Source organism: Glycine max, chromosome 2 (assembly GCF_000004515.6).
Source record: "Glycine max cultivar Williams 82 chromosome 2, Glycine_max_v4.0, whole genome shotgun sequence".
Classification (NCBI taxonomy): domain Eukaryota; kingdom Viridiplantae; phylum Streptophyta; class Magnoliopsida; order Fabales; family Fabaceae; genus Glycine; species Glycine max.
The window spans coordinates 14,122,303-14,136,877 of NC_016089.4; the positions used below are offsets into that span (position 1 = coordinate 14,122,303).

The window sequence follows — 14,575 nt, forward strand, 5'->3', positions numbered from 1 at the left end:
TAATTGTTATGAAGAAAAATGAGCCTGAAAGTACTGTTTCATCTTCTTCTTTTTAAGTATACAGGGCCACATAATGTGAAATATCGTCAAGCTCATGCATACAGTAATTTATTATAGCATATTTCTAGAATAAAGAAATATCAGCAATATATTTTTATTATTATAAGTAAATTTCATACATTAAACAAAAAAAAGTAATATAAATATTTTTAAGGTTAAATTTGTGTACATGTTTCTGAACTATTTAATAATTTTTAAATAAATTTCTAAAAACAAATCAATTAAATCTCTGAAATTGTATTTATTTTTAATTGGATCCTAACAGAAACCTAATAAAAAAATATAACTTCGAATACCTAATTGAAAAAAAACATAGTATTGTTAACCTAAAACGGGATAATACTGACCCCACAGATATGAAGATACTAGTTTGTATAGACTTAACAATTTTTCATCAGATTTTTAAATTATTTATTATTTTTAAATAGATTCTTATTTTTTTTAATTTAATCCTCAAATTTATATATATATATATATATATATATAATATCTTATATATGAGAATGAAATGATTAAATATGAACCGAATAATTAAACATGAATCGTCAAGATTTAATTTCATATAATCATTTAAAAAGTTATATAATTTTTTTCCATTAAAATTTAATCCTTCATATATAATTATATGGTACATATTTAATCATCTATGAAGAGTTATTTAATGTCAAAAAATCACATAATTTTTTTTAAAACTTATATAAAATACATTTCTCATATATATATATATATATATATAAATTAAGAGGCTTAATTAAAAATTACCAAATAGTTGAACAACATACAAATTAATTTAACCTATTTTTAATAAAATTTACATGAAACTCATCCGATAATAAAAACACTACTATAACTATTGATAAAACTACACAACATTGAAAATTATCAAAATCTCACACATACAAAGAATTTTTCAATTATAACTATTGATAAACACTACTATAACTATTAATAAAACTACACAACATTGATAACTTTACACGTATAAAAAAATCATATTATGAGTATTTCAATTAAAAAAATCGTACCTAAGAATTTTTCTTATTTTATAAACTAGCTAAACATAAACACACACTCCGTTCCAAAAAGAAGAATATAAAGAATCCTATATTTTTATTTTGTGTTTTTTTACTGAATTTTTATTTTTGTGTTCTTAATGGTAAAATTAGTTAAATTACGTTTTATAATGTTTGAGAATTCGTTTGGGCCAAAGTTTTTCAGGTTGCAAATTTGATGGTTCGGCCTAGCTCTATAAGTCGAGCAATAGGTCAATTTAATCGTAATTAAGAAATAAAATTAAACATAATTAATATACAACACCTAAGAATTATTTAAAAATTTATAAAAAAAACTAAAATAGTTAAGTAAGTCGAATCAAATAGCCTAATTTTTTTAAGCTAAATTTTAAGAGCTCAACTTCACCTATTAGATTAAAACTAAACAGACCCAATTTTTTTGGCCTAAATTTTAGGAACCCAACTTAATCTTAATTATATATTATTGAAATGCACCCACTGACTTAAATTGTCAATTCTAATCTTCAAGTGTCTTCGATGTTAAGTAGAGAGCTAGCTCACCTACAACAATTTGGAGAATCTAATAAATGAAATATCAAAGTCTAAAGGTGAGGGTGTGAATGAGAAATTACATTATCATGTTTGACACATGGTATTTATATATTACCTTTAATTACTGATAAAAAAATAATTACCTTTGACTCATTATTTTCCATGAATATTGTTAAATCTTGATATCGAACTGTTTTTTTTTTTAACAGCCATATCTGACTGTTGGAACTTGGAAGAAATATTTGCTGAGTAAGTTACGACATTTAATTGTATAGCTATTATTTGACATGTCACTATTAAAAATTACACTTTTAACATCGGTTATTTAGGGCATTCTACATCGTCTCTAAAACCGATGTTAAAAGTGACGATGTTGAATGTATCATCGTTAATATCGATTTTCAAAAACCAATGTTAACATAAATATGATAACATCAGTTTTCTAAATAACCGATGTTAAACACAAAGAACTACAACAAAAAAAGTGTATGCATGACGCAAGTTGACATCGGTTTTGTAGTAAAACTTTAATGTTATATATTAACATCGATTCTTTAGAAGAACCGATGATGTTAATGTAATATCGGTTTTGTAGTAAAACTTTAATGTTATTACATTAACATCGGTTTCAGTAGAAAATCGATGTCAACGTTAATGATGCATATACTTATTTGTTGTACGTCTTTGTATATAACATCGGCTATTCATAGAAAACCGATGGTAATGTACAAATGTTAACATCGGTGATCTATAGATAACCGATGTTAACATTTGTACATTAACATCGGTTATGTATAGATAGCCGATGTTAACTTATGTACATTAACATCGGTTATGTATAGATAGCCGATGTTAACTTATGTACATTAACATCGGTTATGTACAAATAACCGATGTTAATATATAAATGGTAACATCGGTTATGTATGAATAACCGATGTTAATGTACAAAAGTTAACATCGGTTTTCTGTATGACCGATGTTAAGGTTTCTGTCGACATCGGTTTTTGTAAATAACCGATGTTGTTTACCATATTAACATCGATTTTTGTTAATAACCGATGTTGTTTTCAAGTATTTTTTTGTATATACTTTCTGTTTTTATAGTAAATCCAAAATTGTATCTGTAAAATGCAATTTCAAGCCCAATTCACAGCAAATAAACATTTTATTATGCTTTTAAGCAATTTTAATGATAATAAACATCAAATAATTGATTTATCATAAAGAAAAATCATCAAATGAATTCAATGTTCATATTACATAGAAAATGTCAAAAATGTTAAACCAAAGTAAACTAAGCTAAAGATAATGTCCCTAAATCCTAGGCCTGATCTCTAACTCGGAGATAAAACTGTGCCCAGTGGATCCGCAATGCCTTTAATCTCTCTGGCTCCAATGGTGTAGGATCATTAAAATATTGCATGATGAAATAAATCATAATAAGTTAATAATGTAATACAAATTATAAATAAATCGATTTTGTTTGAAATAAACTTACCGCTTCCCAATTATTCCTAAAAGTTCCGAAAATGATGGTGGACATCCAGTGCATCACATAGTAGCCGCACTCAGTACTTCCTTTTTGTCTATTACACTAAATACATAATGAAATTTGGATATTAATTAAACAACTAGTGTACAGACACATAAAGAAATATATATAAGTGGAAGTTTTATGTAAATGGCATACCTTAACGACAATCTACCTAGCAAATGAGTAACAATTATATATAAGTGGAGCATCATCAAGACCTTTTAAAGCACTGTTCCAGATGAGTAACAATTAAAAACTGGTGTTGTAAAATGACTTACAGAATCCATAACTGTAACACTGATATGCTGAGACATTGACCACCGTGTGCGATTTCGGAGAGGTCTTCGTGCTTTATGTAAAGGGGGAAATCTGGATTAAAGACCCCGAACACGGTGGCATCCCATCTAACCTGATAAGGCCTCAAGAAAAGCTCTGGGATTGTCAATGTCATCAGATAAAGTGGATCATCGACCTCCGAATCAGGCTTTGGAGGTGGTTTTGCCGGAGACACAGCTACTTGTTCATGAAACAAAGTTAAATAGCCTAATTTGAGGCACGCTTAAGGAATTAATTTAAAAAGAAGAAACATATAGTAAGGACAATAAGTACCTGCTGTGATAAAGACTTGACCAGATGTGTCGGCCAAGCAAGGAAGGTGTGAAGTGTCTGCCCCACTAAGGAAACCTCATCAGTGGGTACAGGAACTGGAGCATCTGCATCTGTAACCTCCTCCACACTCACCTTTACTTGGCCAGGCAACAAAGGAGTGTTATGAACAACAGTGGATCCCTCATAAACTCTCCCCATGGTAACCAAGCGGGCAGGATCTGCTTCTATGTACAAGCTGCACCTATCAGAGTCACCCATCTCAGGATCGTTTCCTGAGGGATCAACACAACTCCCTTTTGTGCTCACTCGAGGATCGGAGGGACCAACCAGAGGGTCAGGAGGCACTACAAGTCCCTGAGATTGCATTTGCGCCTAAAGATGGGACTGCATCAGGCTGAAGGATGCCATGACCTGCCGCGTCACTCTTTCTGTGATGGACTCCTCTAGCTAGTCCCTAATTTGCTGGGTCAACTGCTACAATTCTTCAGGAGGCAGGGAGGAAGAGCTGCGGGACATCCGTGGAGCCGATCCAAAGTATTGCTTGATGGTGACACCGGCTCCAACAGCACGAACACGTCCAGGGTGTTCTGGACGTCCAATAGCAGCGGCGACAACATCCTGACGTCCTTGGGGAAGGAAGGATCCCTGTGTGGCCTGCTCCTCAAAGGAATCCTGCACAGAAAATACACAGTGGTACATGACATTCACAAAATATTGAAATATAATTGTAATAATTAGTTGAAAATGACTTACGATCTTCTCAGCGATTTCCTTTGCGGCCTCAGTCGTCATCTTCCCTGTTTTCTTCGTGCGGGCCATCTTCCACTTCACGTGGCGTCTGATCGGGGATGGAGGGTCGATGACCCCATCAATGCTTCCTGACTGTGCAGCTTCCTCCAGCTTCTTCTTCGTCTTCTCAGCCAGGAGATTCTACTCCAAATAGTCAACCCCCACGAGACAAAACGTGGGGGGCAGTATTCTGCTTCTGGATGGCCTGTGCTTTCTTGCGCACATCCTGAAAAAATGAAACAATAATGTTTCAAATTGGTAGAATGAAGTATAACAACATCAACTTTTTTGAAAAACAAGTTAAATGGCAAGGAACATACCTCCCAAGAAGGGTCTCTGCGAGTCTGGCAAAACTAGGCCCACTTTTCCTTGTTGAAGTCGTATTTCTCACAGACAGTGTCCTCGACACCGTCCTGATCGACTGCAAGGGCCCATTTCCTCGTGAGGTCTGATTTAAAGTGTCTTCATCTCTCCCCCACAGTCTAAAGTAACTTCCTTTTCGTCCTACTGTCAGAAGCCTTTGGGATATCAAATTCCGTCTGACAACATCAAATAAAGTTTATTTGTTACAATAATGTATTTTTTGGCTATTAATTAAACAAAATGAAATAAGAAAAGAAAAATACCTGAGTATCCTCCCAAATCAGGTCCTTCTGAGTAGTAGGGATCTCCTTCCAGTTCTCGTAGGTGACGTCCACCTTATCACGCGCCACAATTCACAAATATGTTCTTAATTTCTTCCTATGGGGACCGTTGGCCTTGCCGGTAGCAGGATCAACATGAACCACTGGTCTCTCAGCACCAGGTGGTCTAGTGGACAACGATCGTAGACGTGAGGCTTTGCGTGCCCGCTTCATGGCAGATGGTGAAGCCGATGTGTCCGAATGAGGAGGGGGAGGAGGAGGAGGAGGAGGAGGGGAGGCAGGTGGAGAACCCATGATCTTTTATACAATTACATACAACAACATACAAAATAGGATTAATGAAAAGAGGATAAGTCATAAGTGATTTAGTTGTACTTTTTATTTGTGATTCAAAACAGGATAAGATGTAATAGTAATGAAAAAGTCTGATAAATCAATAGTCTGATAACAAATTAAGGTTGATGATGTGTTGTGATACTTGTGCTTTAAATTTGTTTCAAGACATTAAAAAAAATTACTGTGTAGCACAAGTAACAATAATCGTAAACATGTCAAGATTACATAGTGTGCACTCAAAGCTAGATTTCCATGGGATTTAAAGGATGTCAAAGTGGGGTGAATGCAAGAAAACTTTTCTTAGATTTTTGGAATTGTAGAGAAATCATTGACAACAGTACTTCAAAGTCTCGGGGAAGGAATGACTTGAAGACCTTGAATGATGAAGGAATGAAATTGGGGGTTACCAGGAGAGGGGTTGATTGGGGTCGGTGTCATTTTGTACATAGCATGTTAAAAAAAGTATATTACATGTAATCAGTAGTCAATGGATGCGTGATGGAATATAAATATTGTATCTTCAGAAATACACATGTAGATGGCATCCTTAGGACTTCATCCAGCTGATGTTTGTCGCTAGTTTCATCATCCACCACTCTTACCTTCTCTGGCTTCTCACGTTTATTGTTGTTAAACCCATATTTATGTCTTCTTCCCTTCATGTCTTGTTTTATCACAACTTTAGCGGAATCTCCTATCTTCAACACAGTTGAATCTCCTGTCTTATTCTCCAATGACACACTTTGATGGCCTGTATCTCTTTTCTTCATATGCTCTAGTGCTTCAGCTTCATAATGCATAGAGCAATCTGAACTTTCCAGTGATCACCAAAGGCTTCTGCATTAGCATTGACACTCTCCACCCTCTTTACTTTAGGCTTCTGTGCTACATTCCGTGCTTCCTCCTTATAATTCTCAGATTTATTAGAGGTTTCACTAGAAGAATCAGCACCAATCCGTGCTTGTTCCTCCTCTACCAGCTCAATATCTTTCGTTTCACCTTTGCTTTTGTAAACTACACTGTAATTTACAAAACAAAAGTTGAAAGGAAAGATATTGAGCTAGTAGACGAGGAATAAGCACAGATTGGTGTTGATTGTGTATATGTGTGTGTCTCACTCTGTGTGTGTGTCTGTGTGACTCTGTGTATATGTGTGTGTCTTTGTGTGTGGGTGGTTGTGTGTGTCTGCGTGTGTGGGGGGTCATTCTAGGGTAGCAAAGGATCATTATATTGTAAACATCATCAGCCACATGATGCACTACTAAGTTAACTGAATTTAATCATTGGCTTGTTGTTATGGAGGTAGATGACATTCCTTGTGTGGGTAAGCCCTTTGCCTGGGTTAGGCCAAATGGATCATGTAAAAGCAAATCGGATAGAGTGCTAGTCTCTGATGGCTGCTTATCCAAGTGGCCACATAGTTCCCAATTTAACCTTGAGAGGAATTACTCTGACCATTGTCCTATCATCATGAATTGTAAGAGCATTGATTGGGGCCCTAAGCCTTTTAAGGTTTATCATGGATGGTTAATGAATAACGATTAACAGAAGGTATTGAGGGATTGTTGGGCAGAAAATCACCCTATGGTTGTGGGGTGGTTTTGCTCTAAAATGCAAGTTACAGAACCTCAAACAAAGACTGAAAAATTGGAGTAAAGACAATATAGGAGATTTCTGCAACAAGGTGAAACAGCTTCAACAGAAGATGAATGATTTGGAGAATTCTTTGACAGCTCAGCATTCTGACCAACAAGTCCAAGATCTGAAGAAAATTCGAGCTAAAGTTTGGGAAAAGGCTACTCTTCATGAATCTATTGTGAGACAAAAGTCAAGAAGCCAATGGATCAAAGAGGACAGTAATACCTCTTACTTTCACAAAATTATTAACTATAGCAGGAGGAGAAATGCCTTGAGGGGGATGCTGATTGATGGTATCTGGGTGGAAAATCCTAATTTGGTTAAGGCAGAAATTCTATAGCATTTGCAGAGCAAATTCAAATTAATTGAAGTTATGTACAAGCACTGCAGCTTTTAGAAAAATAAGCACTGCAGCTTATTTAAGGCATAAATTTTGCAGCATCTGCAGTATGTGGGTGGAAAAATAAGCACTGCAGCTTTTAGAAAAATAAGCACTGTAGCTTTTAAAATTAAATTAATTGAACTTATGTACAAGCACGAGTTCAAATTAATAAGCTTTGAGAGAAGGTTTTATGTTTTTTTTTTAATTTTTCACTGCAGCTTTTAGAGAAGTTAAAATGGAAGCATCTTTATTAATTACAATTGAAGTATATAAGTTGGTTTTAACATATAGGAGATAAGGTTTAATAAGCATTTTTGGAGGGAGCTGAAACCTGAGTTTTTAAGATTTATTGCAGAATTTCATGTGAATGTTTCATTTCCTAAGGGACTCAATTCCTCATTCATTGAAACCAGTATGCAACATTTTAAATGAAACACCAGTATATAACATTTTAAAGCAAACACCAGTATATAATATTTTAAATGAAACAACATTATATACATACTAGTTCCTACATACGTACCTGGAGTTGCTATAACCCGAACGACCTTCAACAACAATGTCAATTAAAAGTAGTATATGATAACCTGAAGAAAAAAAACCATAGTCCATGTCATACGTAACACTGAATTAATTTCTTCTGAAAAATAAAATCAGCAGTGAGGAGGAGCAGAAGCTAAATGATATTGAAGATAAGAAATGACATGATAGTCCAGAAAGTTTTATGTATCAGCAGGGAGTTGCATTGACTTGGACCATTTCGAAGCAAAGAAATGACATGATATTCTCCAATGGGAGTTTCAACGCTAACATAATATTAGATGATGCAATTTTCTTGTTATGGACATGGCTCACACATTTAGAGAAGGATTTTGGTATTCATTTCAACCAATGGTCATCCAATATCAGAGCAGGATTTTCTAATAGTATAGGATAGCAAAATCAAGCAAATAATTGTATTATCTTTACTTTCTCAGCATTGGTTCAAATACTGCATGTGTGTGTAAGTGTGTAACGATCACTTCTATTAGTAGGAGTTGTGTGATTTGCTTGAGAAACCTACCGTATCACACTGAATTTTCAATTTTTTTTGTAATTGTTCTGTTTAGTTTTATGATTAGTTACAATGAAGATAACTTGGTCTTCTCTACAAACTCCACAATTTAAGTACATATCCAATTGGTAATGGTCTTTTATGCAAGTTAATTATTTTTTTAGGCATATAAAGCTCTTTTCCAATCAGTGATTTTTCCTCTAATTTGGGCACTGTATCTGGACTAATTTGATTTTGGAAAGCCAAACTTTACAACCATATCCTTTAATTCGAAAGTCTTTAATTTGCTCCTACTTAATTTGGCTTTTTCTTGCTTAAAGGTTGTGTACTATATTCTTCACATTCAGAAATAAGCAGAGCTAACACTAACTAAAATAAAATAAAACTACCTGTAAAAAAAAATACTAAAGATAGAAACCGTGTATGATTGTGAGCAAGTCAAGAAATAAGTCCAACTAAGCAACGACGCGTGGAAGCCAGTTTTCTTGCAATATTGCTATTGTGCTATGTTATGTTTGTTAGTCCAAGGTTCTTCTGATAAGGACTTCATTATGTTGGGTGGGGTTTGGCTGCCTCAAATGCAAAGGGTGGTTGTGGTTAATATTTATGCCCCTTGTGATCTTGCGGGAAAAAGACAGCTTTGGCAGAATCTCAGTAACAGAAAGTCTCAGTCTCAAGACACTTGTTGGTGTCTGGTTGGGGATTTCAATTGTATTAGACACCCTCTAGAAAGAATAGGGAATAACCGCGGTAACTCAGACGCTCACATTATAGCTGATTTCAATGAGTGGCTTGCTGATATGGAGGTGGATGACATTCCATGTATGGGCAAGCCTTTTACTTGGATGAGGCCAAATGGAACCTGCAAAAGCAAGCTAGATAGAGTGCTGGTCTCTGATGGGTGGCTAGCTAAATGGCCTGATAGCTCTCAACTCAACCTTGAGAGGAACTATTCTGACCACTGCCCTATCATCCTCAAATCTAAGAGCATTGACTGGGGCCCTAATCCTTTTAAGGTTTTTGATGGTTGGTTAAAGATCAAGGATTATAAGAAGGTGGTAAAGGACTGTTGGTCTGCTTATCAGCCCATGGGGTGGGGAGGATTCATTTTAAAAATACAAGCTTAAGATCCTAAAGCACAGGCTGAAAGTGTGGAGTAATGATAATACAACAGATTTATGTACTCAAATAAAGCAACTTCAACAGAATCTCAATGATTTGGAAAATTCTATGTCATCTCAGCCTTCGGAGCAGCAAGTCAAGCAGTTGAAGAAAGTCCAAGCTGAGCTTGGGAAAAGGCTAATCTTCATGAATCTATCATGAGACAGAAGTCCAGAAGCAAATGGATTAAAGAGGGGGACAACAACAACTTGTATTTCCATAAACTAATCAATTACAGCAGGAGGAGAAATACTTTAAGGGGATTGTTGATTGATGGAACTTGGGTTGAAGACCCTCTCTTGGTTAGGGCTGAGGTTTTACAACACTTTCAGAATAGATTCTATGAACCTCAACTTCATAGACCTACCCTAGATGGGGTATCTTTCAGTGTCTTAACTTCTTCTCAGAGAGATATCATGGTTGAACCTTTTAAAGAAGAGGAGGTGACTTGTGCTGTGTGGAGTTGTGGGAATGATAAAAGTCCAGGGCCTGATGGGTTTAATTTCAGGTTTATTAAGCATTTTTGGAAGGAGTTTAAACCTGATTTCCTTAGGTTTATTGCAGAATTCTTTGTTAATGCTTGCTTCCCTAAAGGAAGCAATTCCTCCTTTATTGCTCTTATTCCTAAAGTAAAGGACCCCCAAGCTATTAGTGACTTCAGACCAATTTCCCTCATAGGCTGTATCTATAAAATTATTGCCAAATTGCTGGCTAACTGGCTAAGAAAGGTCATGCCTTATCTTATTGATGAAAGACAGACAACCTTTATAAAAGGCAGACAATTGCTCCATGGAGTTTTGGTGGCTAATGAGGTGGTAATCGAGAAGGGAAGAAGATTGCTTGGATATCTTGGAGTCATTGCTATACTTCTAGAGATATGGGAGGTTTGGGGATCAAAGACATTAAGATCCTCAATAAGGCTCTATTATTCAAATGGAAATGGATGATGTTTCACCAACCAAACCATCTTTGGAACAGGATTTTGGTCTCTAAATACAAAGGTTAAAGGGGATTGGGTCAGGGGCCTCAAAAGCATTACTTCTCTACTTGGTGGGCTGACCTAAGGGCCATTAACCAACACCAGAGCATGAATGCTGCCTCTAATCAAATTTGTTGGAAGATGGGTAGGGGTGATCAGTTTCTCCTTTGGGAAGATCCTTGGGTTGATAAGGGGATTCCCCTCAAAGACCAATTCCCAGAATTATTCAGAATTTCTTCCCAAAGAAATCTCATGGTGGCAGATGTGGGATTTTTTTTTTCTGAAAATGGGTGGGATTGGAATCTTTCTTGGAGAAGATATCTATTTGATAATGAGATGGAGATAGCTTCCAAATTTATTGATCAAATGTCAGCAACTAGGCTAAATATCAACCTGAAGGACACCTGGGTTTGGAGAGTTGAAGCTAATGGGATTTTTTCTACTAAATCTGCTTACCAAGTCATTAAAACTAAGCAGTCTTATGAAGGCCGGCAACTGGGATTCCAACAACTTTGGGAGATTAAAATCCCTCCTAGAGCCTTATCTTTTTCCTGGAGATTGTTATGGGATAGACTTCCTACTAAGGATAACTTAACTAAGAGACAAATCCAAATTGACAATGACCTTTCCCCATTCTGCCATAGCCAACCTAAATCTGCCTCTCATTTGTTCTTCACTTGTGCTAAAGTTCTGCCTCTGTGGTGGGAATTCTTTTCCTGGGTGAAGGAAGACAGGGTCATCCACTGCAGGCCAATGGACAATTTCCTTCAGCATTATTCTTCAGCAGGATCAAAGGCTTCTAACAAAAGATGGAAAATGTGGTGGCTAGCACTTACAAACTCAATCTGGAAGCTCAGAAATGAAATGATATTTCATAATCAATCCTTTGATATCACTAAGATGGCAGATAGTACTCTTTTCCTTTTGTGGACTTGGTTAAGGGGGTGGGAAAGGGACTTCAAGGTTCCTTTCCATTGTTGGTCTTCACCAATGCCTTTAGTCTTTATTTAATGCTTTTCCTGAAGGGCAGGGTGGTGGCTTGATGTAGGGTTGTTTTCTTTTCTTGTTCTTACAGGATTTTTATCCTTTGTATCTTGTAGTACCTCTGGTACTTTTCCTACTTTAATATAAATTATCTTTGCATTTCAAAAAAAAAAAGTTTGTTAGTCCAAGGACCATGGTTCTTCTTACAAGGACAAATGGGATCACATTGTTTCTTCTAAAGGTGACTAATTCAGTTATGGTTCCACCAATGGTTGGACAACACTTGAGTCATGAGCTGCTAATTGTGGTTGTTATTTAATTACGCATTTGAACTTAATTTCTGATTCAATAATTGTTATTTGCTGATTACTATTAAATGTTCCATTTGTATCAAGGCTAGCTTGACATTGAGGAATGTTGGTTTGTCTAAATTAATGTTATACTACAAGTCATCAACGCATGATACACATGATGTTGAAATGCTGCTAGAGCTGGTTTTGATTTATTCATCGTACACACCTTATGCTTATAAAGTAATCATTTCTAGAACATTTCTGTTAAGTTTTCTATTTTTCTTAATCCTATTTAGGTATTCAAATACTGCATGTATGAAATAATAGCTAAACTCTTGGCAAACAGGTTGAGGTTAGTGCTGTCCGGGTTAATTGATGAAAGGCAGTCAACTTTCATAAAGAATAGGCATATTCTTCATGGAATTCTGATTCTCAATGAAGTGGTGGATGAATCTATTTAGAGAAAGAAGTTTGCTATGATCTTTAAAGTGGACTTTGAAAAAGCCTATGATTCAGTATCTTGGTCTTTTTTGGACTACATGCTGAAAAGACTAGGTTTCTGATCAACAGAAGTATAATCAACTTTTCCTGATCAGCAGACAACAGAATCTTTCCATTTCTAAAATGGGAAAGTTTTCTCAAAATTTATGGAGTTGGGATCTTAAGTGGAGAAGGAACCTGTTTGACCATGAGAATGAGTTAGCAGTAGCTTTCATGGATGACATTTCTGCTATCTCTATTTAGCACCTGTTGCAGGACACCATGTTTTAGAAAGCTGACCCTAGTGGTCTCTATTCTACTAAGTCAGCATATAGGCTTTTGATGTCCTTCAACAGCCCTGTTCCACACAGGAGGATTTTCCAAATTCTATGGAAGCTGAAAATCCCCCCAAGGGCTGGGGTTTTCTCATGGAGGTTGTTTTTGGATAGCCTCCCCCACTAGGGCCAATTTGCTCAGGAGAAATGTATAATTTTAGGATACTATGTGTCCTATTTGTGGAAGTCATCAGGAGGAGGCTGGTCATCTTTTTTTCCATTGCAAAATGACTAGGGGTCTGTGGTGGGAATCCATGAGATGGACTCAGGTTATAGGTGCTTTTTCAGCTGACCCTGCTAGCCACTTCTCAAGTACAACAACAGCTACAAGATATGACAAAGCATGCAGAAATGCTACAAGGATTACAAAGTTGATCACTCAAAGGCAGAAGCTGAGGACAGAAATATTGAGAATAACAATGACTGGGGTCTCACTGGTGGAGTATGGCCAAAAAATTTGGCTCTCACTGGTGGGGGAAACAAGGAAGCAATCATTCAAAAATTCCAACAAATGGAGGAAAGGGACAGAGTAGAAGTAGAAGCAAATAGAAGGGATGACAGCAACACGAATCAATGAATATAATTTCCTATAATGTTAGAGGCCTAGGAAGGGGTGTAAAATGGGGTGCAATAAGGAGATTGGTTAAGCAGGAGGGTGTGGATATGATTTGTCTTCAAGAGACAAAGAAAGAAATTGTGGACAAAGCTATGTGTCAAGCTTTATGGGGACATGTACATGTAAGTTGGGAATTGCTGCCAGCTATCAATTCAGCAGGTGGCATACTGTGTTTATGGAATGATAATTCATTTAGACTGCAGAGGAAAATTAGTGGTAGTGGTTTTATTTTAATGGTTGGGGAATGGGTCGAGTAGCCTCCCACATCATTTTTTGCAGTACTAGAGGTTACATTTTAGGTTCAACACACATGTATACTCATCTAACCATAGTTTGGTTCCCAATCAGACTTATGTTGTCTGCTTGAGGAACTATTTTTATGGTGTCTAACATTGTAATCAGTACCTCTGGTACTTCCTTTATTATATATATATATATATATATATATATATATATATATATATATATCTTTGCAGATAAAAAAAACAATGACTAGGGTACAAAATCAACAGTTTCAGGAACATAGGTTGCCTGACAAGAATGGACAAGTTATTGAAGTTTCCAAAGTTGATCACTCAAAGGAAAAACCTCAGGAGAGAAATAGTGAGAATAACAATGAGTGGGGTACAAAGTCATTGCTAAAAGAGAGAAAGGCAGAACTTGATCACTCAAAGACAGAAGCTAAAGGAGAGGAAGACCCGAAGAAGGGTAACAAATTCATATCAAGACAATTATTCTTTCCAAATAATAGTTTGGCCTTAGAACCTTGCACTTAAACTATATATGGCTTAATCGTTCTAATTATCACCTTAACAAATTTTCATAAAGACATACATTTAACCAGAAATTTCAGATCGGGTATATGGTAAAAAAACCAGCAATTTCAAACACATTCTCAAGTAAGTAAGCTTGAATAGATGTAAAAAATATCAATGAAAACTCACAGCTTCAAGTGAGATTATACAAACTTCTGAAGTCTCTCTCAGCTTGAAGCTTCAACGACTTTAACACGTACCTGCTAGTTGTATTTGCCTGTAGTGTTTGAATACAGGTTTTAATACATGGTTTAGACATATACATGTATATATAAAAAGTAGTAACAATGTGCTTTAC

General features: G+C 35.8%; 1 protein-coding gene across 1 annotated transcript; it reads left to right on the forward strand.

Moving 5' to 3' along the window:
* Nucleotides 1-10,895: 10,895 nt before the first annotated feature.
* On the forward strand, nt 10,896-12,492 carry LOC102659777 (uncharacterized). The gene is made up of 2 exons (XM_006575795.1): nt 10,896-11,717; nt 12,328-12,492. The coding sequence occupies exons 1-2, from the start codon at nt 10,896-10,898 to the stop codon at nt 12,490-12,492; spliced, it is 987 nt and encodes a 328-aa protein (XP_006575858.1).
* The last annotated feature ends 2,083 nt before the right edge of the window (nt 12,493-14,575 follow it).